Source organism: Leguminivora glycinivorella, chromosome 2 (genome assembly GCF_023078275.1).
Source record: "Leguminivora glycinivorella isolate SPB_JAAS2020 chromosome 2, LegGlyc_1.1, whole genome shotgun sequence".
Classification (NCBI taxonomy): Eukaryota; Metazoa; Arthropoda; class Insecta; order Lepidoptera; family Tortricidae; genus Leguminivora; species Leguminivora glycinivorella.
Genome location: NC_062972.1, coordinates 16,619,158 through 16,630,995, shown reverse-complemented (window position 1 = coordinate 16,630,995; position 11,838 = coordinate 16,619,158). Strand labels below are relative to the sequence as shown.

Genomic DNA, 11,838 nt, shown 5'->3' with positions numbered 1-11,838 from the left:
TGCAGTGCAAGTAAGTAGATACCTACTCTCATCAGAGCCATAAGGAGGGCCAGCGTGAACACCAAGTTCATGTACCTAAGGGTTAGGTACACCGCCGAGGACGCCGAGTGGATGTCGCCCTTGCTCGTGGCATGGGATGCAAAGCAGAATACTTTACAATGAATACCAAAGTATAGTCTGTCAGAAGTTGCTCGTGGCCGTCCTATTAATTTATTAGCCTGAGGTCAAAATAAAACACGGCATTATTTTGTGCGGTTTATTCAATTTTAACAGTTATTATATAGATTTTACTTCAGTCATCATTAGTAGTCAAGAATGTCCATTGCTCATCAGATTTTGCTATTCACCCTGATACGCTTCAGATTTAAACACAAAGTGTTTACAGTTGCATTAAGATTCATACCGGTTTGCACCAGATATTAATAATAGGTAGTTAAAATGGTCAATTAGTAGGTAGGTATTAAGATTTACTATTACACAGTTGTGGTGCTTGCACACGGCGCATGAGCAACAAGATGGCCCAGGCTTCTTACGCGGATAATAATTTCAAGGTTGATATAGCTTCTAGCCCAATTATTAGTAATGTTATTTTACTAGCTCTCGCCCTGATTTGCTTCAATGACGTGGATCATCCGAGTCGAGTCTTGTCATGCTCCGTGTGCAAGATCAAAACTGTTTTTTTTTTCAATTTCATCTGACTTAATAATTAAATTTATGCAAGTATGTGATTCTACTGTTATTATTTGTATTCAACATAACATGCCGAGAAACAAGCTTAAATATGAAATCACAAGGAATAAGTACATTAAATATAAGTAAATAACATTACAAAATTGCTTGAATAAACTTAATAAGAATAAATTCAAAGCTAACAAGGATCACATTATAAAACGTTCTACCATCTAATGACTTTGTAACAGTATGATATAATTTAAGTAAATAATAAATCTAATGATAAAAATAATAATCGGTAATAATGGAATGTTCTGGATTAGGCATTGTTGTAGGTGATGCATATAACATTAAAAATACTTTCCTTACATATTAATAAATAATTACATCCCTAGTTATAACGAAGACTCTCAACCACTTTCCATACAGGAGCAGCACTCAACGTAGTAAAATCAATTCAACTAATATAGAACAAGAGCAAATTTCGAATTATTTGTAAACGGAAAAATTAAATACATATTTCTAGAATTGATATCGCGAAGGCTAGGAGTAGTGACATTAAGCATATGCAATTTAAAAAAAGCCACTTTACTAGAAATTATGGAATGTTTAGAGATGGTAACACTCAAATAAAATAAGATTTTATTATGTCGGTAAACATGTTTTTTTATGCCTGACAAGTTGACAAGTTGCCTGACAAAATGTCTGTCTTTGACAGTTTTTGCTTATTCGTGTTATTTTTTTACGAATAACAACGCATTTTTAGAAGGTAAGGTGGGAGAATACGGAACATTAATTCATCTTATCCGTCAAGAAAATCCCTTTAATATCTTCCCCTACCTTTACTCAATAATATTGTGGCAACCATGAGTGCCACATTTTATAAGTATCTAAAAGATACGATCGTTATAGTTATACACATCAAAGTTCTATCGATAGTCTATAACTGTGCTTTTAAATAAACAGTTTTATTAAAATTAGAAGCAAAAATAAGTTCACTATCAATATTTCATCGGTCATTGCTAGCTTAGCTGCAATGCCGTTCAATATTAACAGAGACACTTGAAGACACAATACCCGTGAGCATTACGGTTTGACATAAAGAGTAAAATCATCTGAGTAAGGAAATTAGTACGGTTATAGTATATTACGACACAAGTGCGGAGAAGGGAAAACCCAAACCAGCGATACATTCACCAGTCACTATTCACAAAGTCGATACCAGCTACAAATTTCCTTTTCGCACGTCTATTGTACGACGTTTTCATTAGGTACACAATTATGGCCCTTCGAAATTTAGACATACGAGTTGGCACATATTATGTACAGTCACGTCTATATATCTATACATATCGAAACTTATTACTGGGAAAGGAGGTTCAAAATTAAATAGGTACAGGTGTAAATATATTTATGTAGCTGACCGTACTGAAAACATATTTTGATGGTTACTCCCGCGACATACATTTTGAAAGCCTGGTCGGCACGACTTGGTATTATCAATCAGTGCAAGCCGCAGAAAGTTACTCCGCGAAACATAAAAATTTTAAGTTCTTTTCGGAATAAATAATATGAATTTCGTCAGGATAAACTTCCAAATAAGTCTACTTTAGAACTTTAAGACGGTTATCAGGTTAAAGCTGCTCACGGAAACAGTAGATTATCTTTACTTATTAAGTATATAATTTTCACAGAGCCAACTTAAATATATATAATTTTATTAAATTTATCTACTCTGTTATTAAACATATTGCATCACAATAAACTATTTAAAATAGCAGAACAGATTGCCACTTAAATATATAATTTGAAGTGTAATAAATTATGATTTATCTAATAGCAACATTAATAGAACATGTAAAAACTAAAGACGATAGTGCTACTCGCTCACCAATACACATCTTATTATCAACTAGTTTACTTACTTTACTATCGTATGATTAATTTATTTATCTACTTTCATTCGCTATTATCCTATAAGGATAGGTACAAGACAAAAATGTAGTATTTAGAGAAATTATTTAGATTAAGTATCATGTTTATAACAAAGGAAGAAAATTAACAAATCTAACACATAATAAAAATAGTGTCGTTGTCAAATTTTTAATTTAGCTACGCTTTGAAATAAAGTATACGCGAAGTAAAAGTGATATATATGAAAAAAAAGTCTAACGGGGTATTTTACTCGTACATAATAAAGATAAACTTTAAACACTGAGCATTGATAAAATTTGTACTTATCACTTAAAAAGAACAATATCGAGAACACCTTAGCAATAACAAATTAATACCTAAATAGCTTAGTTATTCATAGAAAGTAAATATAGCGAAACAGTGAGAGTTGTTATAATCGTAAAATTTTGCTACTTGTATATTACTTAGTAGGTATATACAGAATGGAATGCATTAATTTGGGAACAGACGCGCTAATTAGAAAAAAAAACTGATCGTAAGAGTAGGTACACTACAAACCAATTGGAACCCTCTAGGCCACTCTACAACCATGTCAAAATAACAAGCAGTAAGAGATTTCTTACAATCTGATTTATAACGTCACTATGACATAGTTCTTCAGTGGCCTAGGGTTCCAATTGGTTTACTGTACCTACAGTAATGTAAAATGTCACAAGGAACGTCAAACGTTTACTCGCAAACAACTTATTTGGATAACTCTTCAATTAGACAATTTCTGTTCAGCGTTTGTATAACTTATAGATTATAGATGGTCAAGCAAATCGTGGCACTAAAAAATGAACTAAAATTAGCTTGACCTTCTATATCAAGATGATTCGGTGTTTTATGATTTATGACATGTGGTGATACATGCCAAAGTTTTGGTGTCATTATTATCATGGATACCAACTTTTAGGATTTAAGTACATACTCGTAAGTTTGATTTACATCGATAACTGTACGATTTGTGACAAGTAAAAAGGTATAATTTATAAGAAGTTATTATGACACATAAAGTGAGTGAGTTGTCTTTAGAGCCTAAATACGATTACTTGTATTACCTGTCGTCTCTTTGTCATCTTGAGTAATAGTATTTTGGCCCTAAAATACAAGAAAGGCGAACAATTTGACACTTAAACATACTGGTACATGGAACCCTGTGAATTCTAATTCTGTGATGTGATTGGCCACTCTTCGCCTTAAGTACACAACGGTACCATTTTCTGATTGTAGTTAGTTACTGGTTTCTTGATGTAATTGTTCGTCTTGAAAATACTCATACAAATATTTTTGTTCAAAATGGTTCCAGTTAATTATAAACACTGATTTTATCTCGAAGTATGTAGCTTTATTATATTTTTTAATTCCTATATTGTGTACTTAGAGCGAAACATGCCTTGTCTGTAGGTAAATAGTATCTAAGATAGTCGAATAGATCTTAAACATAGTTATTAATGTATGCATTTGTTGAGCTACTTTACTTTTCTAGACGATTATTTAATTACTTACTAATGTATATTTATGTACAATTGATCCAAAATTCATGTTGCTAATGTGCAAGTGTCTAAAATCGTTATTATCCTGGGATTTGGTATGCAGTCACACATTTGGCACATAATAGTGAGATTGAGCGTTCATGCACCAAATACCATGCAAGCTTTCGTAGATTCAAGATCCTTGTAGTTGGTAACTTAATTAAGGATATCTATTCTGTCATCGATTAAAGAGAGAAAGGAACAATGTTGAGATTATTGTATTCAATAAGTACTTAAAGATACCGTGTCACTATTATCGAAGAATCATGGATTGCACTAGATGTTCAAAATAAATTAAAAATAATTATGTTTTGGATATAAAAGTTAACGAAGAAGCTTTGTACGGATTCTTACATTACACGGAGCCTTGGTATTAAAAACTTGATTATTGTCAATAAGACACTACAAATAATAAACTATGGCGCTGTGCGCTGACTGTTTTCCTAAATTCCACAAATTTTATACAATAAATGATTCTTCAATAATGTAAAATGTCGCGATAAAACTGACGTTACGGAACCTTCTTTGTTATTCGTTCAGAACACGTATTAAGGGTAAATATGTTTATGAGAATAGTTATCATAAAAGTGTAGATACAGTGAAAAACTGTTTAATAAAATTTTAAAAAGGTACATTTTAAAACCACGTTTCATGAAGAATTATCTTCATGTAAGTAATTGGGTACCTACTGGTTGTTCTTGTCGAAACGCGGCCATAATAATTTATAAGAAAAGTGTATAATGTAAATGTAAGTATTAAAATGTTGAAAATAAATGAAAGGTGTACAAATTCAGCTAACGCGGACGCATTCTCTGCGGATTTAAACAAATAAATAAATAAATAAAAATAATGATATAACACCACGTACCTAATCTGATAATTTGCGTGTCACTGTGAAGTGTGAAAAGGCTTTTGCTTTTAAATAGGTGTCGTGAGTGTAGCTTAATTGCTTTTGAAGCATCTTTAAAAGTGTGTTGGATAACGCTAAGAAAACATCACTCATTGCAGATAGTGGTGTTTTATTTTAAAGTTCGTAGGTCGACATATTAAGTCGATGACAAGAAAATATTATGATTCGAGCGACGTACTAAACTTATAGGTAGTAGGAGTCTCCTTTACAGTAGACCCAGGAGACGACAGCCTGCCGCTAGGTGGCCAAACTACTAGAATATCGCCAAATAATTCAAAAACAAAAGGTGTAACCGTCGCCGATTCTGCTTCATTAGTTCGTTTAAAGATATTAGGAGTTTCCGTCTCCGTAGAGTAGACCCTCTCACATGAAAAACCTCAGAAACAAAAGGTATGGTATGTCAACGGTTAGAATGGTAAGTTTACAGATAGTAAGAGTCTCTGAGTCTTTAGGCCCAAGAGACGGGCACCCGCTGTGAGCAAGGTAGTAATTCTCCATCTTAGTAGACAGCCGAGACCGTCGTACTTGAAATACGAGCCAGAGGCATTAGTTCTCTGTGTCTTTGGGCACGGTAGATAGAGCTTTTCACAAGAAAAAAACGCATAAACATAAAAACGTCACCGGTTGCGAATGTTAAGTTTACCGGTCTCCGTGTCAGTAGACCCAGGAGACGGGCACCCACCGCGAGCTGGGCAAAATTTAAAGAACTCTAAAACAAAATCACGTCACCGGTAATGTCGGGTTGTTCCATTTAGAGGTAGTAGGAGTCTCCGTGTCAGTAGACCCAGGAGACGGGCACCCACTGCGGGGTGGAGCGCAGGCGCGCCAGCGCGGCCTCGAGCTGCGCGAGCGTGTCGTCGATGTCGTTGTTGACGATGCTCATGTCGAAGTAGTGCCCGTACGTGCGCCGGAGCTGCTCGACTCGCGGACTAGCACTTCTAGTGAGCCGTCGTACTGGAAATACAAAAGGTGTTGTAGTAGTTGGGAATAAGCCTGTCGTTACTCAATACCACGATTTATGAGCGAATCTTCAAGGTGCAATGGGAGAAAGAAACTGTGTTTTTGATAAACTCGTGATGTGTACCTTAAGTGCGTTTTCACATAATCCGATCCACTATCGGATGTCGGAAGGATTACAAAGGGAAAAATCAAAGATGGCGTCCTTAATGTATAGAATATCGGTCCTACATTCGTAAATATTTTTGCACAAATAATTTAATTTTTTGTGTTAAAAAACATCTGTTGTCGCGGGCACGAATAGTCCGCTCTCTGCTCAGAGAGGCGAAGGACCTGTCTGTGGGTACTCACTGCATCTCGATAGACAATTTGCAAAATAAAAGTATCTGGAGCTATCCGCCGCTCCGAGTGGATGCTGTATAACCACAGTGTGTGTGTGTGTGTGTGTGTGGTGTGTGTGTGTGTAGACTCACGTCAGCCACGTTGTTGAGCGGCGGCGCGGCGATGAACACCACATACGGCGCGAACTCGGCCGTGCGCAGGATCTTCAGCGCCTGCGGCTCCACGTCTAAGATCGCTATCCGCCGCTCCGAGTGGATACGGCGAATGGTCTCGATCTTCGTTCCGTACATCGCGTCCTCGTGAGTGCCTGGAATATAATCAAACGACCCTATCAATTACAAGGAGTCTAAGGGCCGGTTGCATCAAACCGTCTGTCATCGTAGAAGCGTTCGTTAAATTTTATTGTATGGGAAGTTCCATAGACGTCTACTCTGCGACGATGACGTGTCTGTCGAATGTGGTTGATGCAACTGGCCCTAAAACTACTAAGGCACCAGTCGATCATATATATCGAAGCGGCCGAGGTACTCCAAATATCTTAACATGCCCTCTAACTCCTACATAGTTGCGACTGTATTGTTTTACGATTTTTGTTTGGAACAACCGAATTCGAATAATAAGAACTACGGACGGTTGAATCGAAATCGAGAAAAATAAAATACAACATGCCTGATCTATTGGGTACCGATAGTAATTTACAATGTAGGCGTACTGCCAAGTTACGACTTTGGACGTCAAGTTACGAGTTTCAATATAAGTTATTTTAAGTCGGACATGGTATATGATACATTATGATAATAACCATTTAGGTACAGTTAAGATTTTATTCAAATAAACTAAGTTCTCTAGAAAATACTTATGAGAATACTGTAGATACACAAAAAATAGCAAACCAATTGATACAAAGAATTTTTAGGCTAGACATTGAAATAAATAATAATAGGTAATAAACTAAGTAAGTATGTATCAAATAATTACCATATTCCAGGTATTCATTGGCTCCGATATCGGCCATCATTTCTTCATGCGTCACGAAATAATAGTGTCTGCCGTTTTCTTCATCCGCCCTTGCGGGCCGGGTGGTGTCTGAAAAGTTATTAAGTATGTATCAAATACAAAATCATTTATTCAGCAAATAGGCCACGGGGGCACTTTTACATGTCAACATTACAGAGTATTCATTAAAGTTAAACAAATTAAATTAATAGAAATATTAACAATTAAAAATATTAATCATAAGCAAAGTAGCTATACACTGATATAGAGTTAGAGATGTATAAAGTGATCTAAAGTGTATCTAAACTTATAAATTTTAATGTAGATAAAAATGAAGACTGCTCTTTCCTTAACCAAACGAATGAAGAGTGTGTCAAAAGGTAAAGTGTGTCTAGCCTTCACATTTGACCTTTTTACTCATAGTAACAGGTATTTTCCACGTTCATACTTTTGCTACGTGCTACTCACGATTAGTGTTAAACGCATGAACTCTCAATATACACTGATCATTGGTTTAAACAGGACAAATGTGAAGGCCAGACACACTTCACCTAATGACACGCTTATCCGTGTCGATCTAATATTTTTTTTAACTTTAAAAACGGGAAATCGCATAATTTTATGTTTGAAATTAACCTTCAACGTTCCGGGGACGGCGTGGTCTCGGAGAACGTTGGAAATAATTTTTAAATAGTAATTATACACGATTAGATTAAGTCTCGTTTTTAAAGTTATAATACTTATAATGTGTAACAATTGTGAAAGCAAAATAATATCTTCCGACGATTACCTAAATATGATTATTATGTATGTTATACTCATATATTGTCATAGTGTTTTATATACTTACGTGGAATGGGATAAGCGTATTGGTCGGGGTGACGCGCGATGAGCGTGTTCTTGATGTGGCGTCGTCCCACGCCATGCGCACCCAACAGCACTATAGTCTTCCTTTGGAAAGCTGCAACAAGTTTATTATGTAACAATGTTTCAGCCACATTTCATTTGACTTATTTTTTTACGGTTACGGTTTTAAGCAAGTTTCTTGTACTACTTGCCATAGTTCTCTCCCTGGAAACTTTGTATTAAGTAGTAAATTCCCGCAACTCGATGTAGTTGTCAAATTTTCCAGAATTTCAACTTGCTAGCATACTTTTTTTAAATATTTTACGTGAATTTACACAAAAAAAATTGAGTCAGCACTCTAAGGCATTAAATAAGTGTATAAACTAGAGATGGGCCGAATATGGACTTTGCCGAATACGAATATTCGGCCGAACATTCGGTTCAGAAAACATTCGGCCGAATATTCGGTTACGCCATATTTAGAAAGCGGATGTTAAGAAAAAACTATTAAATGATTGATAATGGTTACATATGTTACTAGAACTACATATGTTATTACGATTTAGTGAATTTAACTAAAACTTAGTTAAAACAACTCTAAACTCTTCTCAACTCTTAAACTACGGTTTTTCCAACTTTGTATTTGTATTTTTATTTTGACGCATAGGCAATTATCTCTTTCTAGTAGTTCCTTAGAAAGCTACTAAAATAGGAGCTTATTATCCAAAGGAATACGTAAGATCTTCATTATTTTTTTACTTTGTTTATTCGGTAAATATTCGGCAAAGCAACCGAATTATTCGACCGAATACGAACATTGAAAAACTTGCCGAATATGCCGAATACCGAATATTTACCGAATATTCGGCCCATCTCTAGTATAAACTATAAGATGCTGTTTGTAATCTTATGCAAGTACATTTTTGCAATATCTGTCCACTCAGTTATTAGAGGCCACAGATCATACAATAGGTACTAGTTTTTAATCTTAGTTTTCGGCACAGTTACTTTTAATACTTTGAACTGACAGTCCGATATCGTCCAACCAACTGGTAGTCAGATGGCTCAATTCATAATCCCAGTTCAGGCATCCGTCGACAAACAGTCTCAAAGACAATGTGCATACAGATGCTCAATTCTTTCAAATACTTACATGGTAGCTTGACGACTTCTTCGTAAGTGACGACGTCGAGCTGATCGAACACGGCGTTGTGCTTGGCGAGGTACTTGTCTTTGGACTGCTTCTTCTTGCGTCCGAATATAGAACAGTTCACTAAAACAAACATTGTCAAATTGTTCTCATTAAAATCATGAACTTCATGTCATTAGTGTAACTACTGAATAGAGCAAGGCATTTCGCAGGTAAACAAGTTCTTTTATAGAGGTACAATATCCCATAAATTACTTTTTCTTGTGCATCTTTTAACTGACATTAAACCTAATTTTTTCAACACGTCTGCACAAATAGGTAATAAGCCGCGCTGGTAATATAGTTCTAAATGCATATCACTCTTTACACATATATATAAAGCTTATCATCATATAACTTTTCTATCTGTATCTGTGTGTATGTGCATACATCACATCACGGACCTACTTGTCAGACATGTTGTTTACCTTTTGCCTTTTTGTTAATTATAAGACTTGCTTGCAAATTTGTTAGCGGAATGCGTAAATTTTCGCTTAGTAAACAAACATAAAAAACATGCAAAGATCAGTTGAATCTGTGCTTTGAACATGTAAATACGTACAGTTTAAACAATGCAATTAGGTTATGTTACAATAAAGGTAATTATAGGCCACACAAGGAGTCACATTTGTTCTTGAACTCATTGTTAATTAATAATCAAAGTTTGAGGAAGCGAGATTTCCTAATTATAATTTGATGCTGAAAAAATCTTTGGCGTTTCGAGAGATAACATCTTTTCATACTACTTATGCGAACACATTCTCATCTCATTAAGACGCTACAGGAGCGAAATGCTAAAATGGAAAGGAGCCCCCCCCCCCTTTTCAATTTGGGAATCTTATACTTTTAAACGAGCAATTCTTGTATATTGATTTATTTATTTATATATATATTTATTTACACTGACGATTTCGGAAACCGCTCTAACGATTTCGCAGAAATTTGTTATGTGGGGGTTTTTGGGGGTGAAAAATCGGTCTAACTTATCCTTAGGTCCCGGAAAACGCGAATTTTCGAGTTTTCATGCGTTTTTCTTCGCGCGCCATCTCGTGTGCAGTAGTTGTACTGTTAAGACAGAATTCTTTCGGTCGATGTAAGTACTATTTATTGCAAACACTAGATGGCGACACAGGTCAAGGCTAAAACGAATAGAAAAATACACTATTTGAGTTTTTGTGGCGAAATGCGCGCCATCTCGTGTGGAGTAGTTGTGTTGTTAAGGCTGAGAATTCTTTCGCTCGATGTAGGTACTATTCATTTTTGAACTAGATGGCGACACATGTCAAGGATACGAAACAGAACCGAGCGAAGCTCGGTTGCCCAGATATTTTTAGTTAAATATACTAGTGTTATTAACTAGATTAATAGATAGAAAAATCCATTAAGAACAACTCAGTTAAAAGTATTGCGAAAAATCTTGAAAATCGAGGTTACGCTCTCGACTTTTCCCTCCCTCAAAACTTAATCAATCGGAACGAAATTTGAGAATCTGAACAACAATGAAATAATCTGTGTCGGACCACCAATCTTGAGTACCACATCTTTTTTTGCGCCATAATGAAAAAGGCCGTTTTTAGAAATTTTTGATTGGCTCTAGCGTCTTTAAAAATAAAAATATCAAATAAATCAAAACGGTCCGACACAGTTAAAAATAATAATAATCTGTGTTGAAAAAATCATTGTTCTATCTTAAAAACCAGGGAGGAAATAGTCGAGAGCGTTTGTATGGAGAATTGACCCCTCCTGTATCGTCTTAAATAAAAATGGCCATAAAATTTCAAATCCTCAGAAATATGCGGATAAGTTCCACCACGTGAGTCTTGTGGATAAAATGAAAGTTTCTCATTCATCACTTTAGTACAATAAACAGTCTATATGAGCTGGTAGGTTTTCCGCCAAGCGCCGAGACACGTGAAATATTACGCCATTAGATCTTACTTGTTGTTAGAGCATTGAGACTATTAATCAACACGTTTGTATTCGATTGTGGTCTTCCTAATAAATATATATCATAGTTTGAACCATTTTTCTCATAATCCTAGATATTAAACCCGCGGCGGAAAAATAATTATCAGACTTGTGCGGTTATGTATCATGATGAAACAACTGAAACAGTGATTTTCATAATAACTACTTTTAGTATATATATATATTGGCCACAGCATCTATTGTAGATGTTTGTTGCGGCGCTTGTAGGTTTACGGGGCCTTGCATCTTTGTTGATGGCTATAGAGTCCTATAGCAGCGCGGCACTTCTTGCCACAACGACCACACACAAAACGTGAGTCTGCAGGGGGTGGTAGCGCTCGACGAATGCTTTTCTGTTTTAGATTTTCTTTTAGTAGTAATTGCTTCAATAAATACAATTTTATTATTATACGTTAAAGTATTCTGATCTGTGCTGAGAACGTCATGCGCATCCCTACATCGGTTTTTTT

The 11,838-nt window shown here is 35.5% G+C and overlaps 1 protein-coding gene across 1 annotated transcript in view; it reads right to left on the bottom strand.

Moving 5' to 3' along the window:
• Nucleotides 1-242: 242 nt before the first annotated feature.
• Nucleotides 243-11,838, bottom strand: part of LOC125240834 (peripheral plasma membrane protein CASK) — a 252,926-nt gene continuing 241,330 nt past the window's right edge. Inside the window, 6 exon segments of the mRNA XM_048148974.1 lie at nucleotides 243-5,991; nucleotides 5,994-6,024; nucleotides 6,501-6,676; nucleotides 7,348-7,455; nucleotides 8,216-8,326; nucleotides 9,365-9,484. Coding sequence (XP_048004931.1) covers nucleotides 5,846-5,991; nucleotides 5,994-6,024; nucleotides 6,501-6,676; nucleotides 7,348-7,455; nucleotides 8,216-8,326; nucleotides 9,365-9,484 — 692 coding nt within the window. The 3' untranslated portion in view covers nucleotides 243-5,845.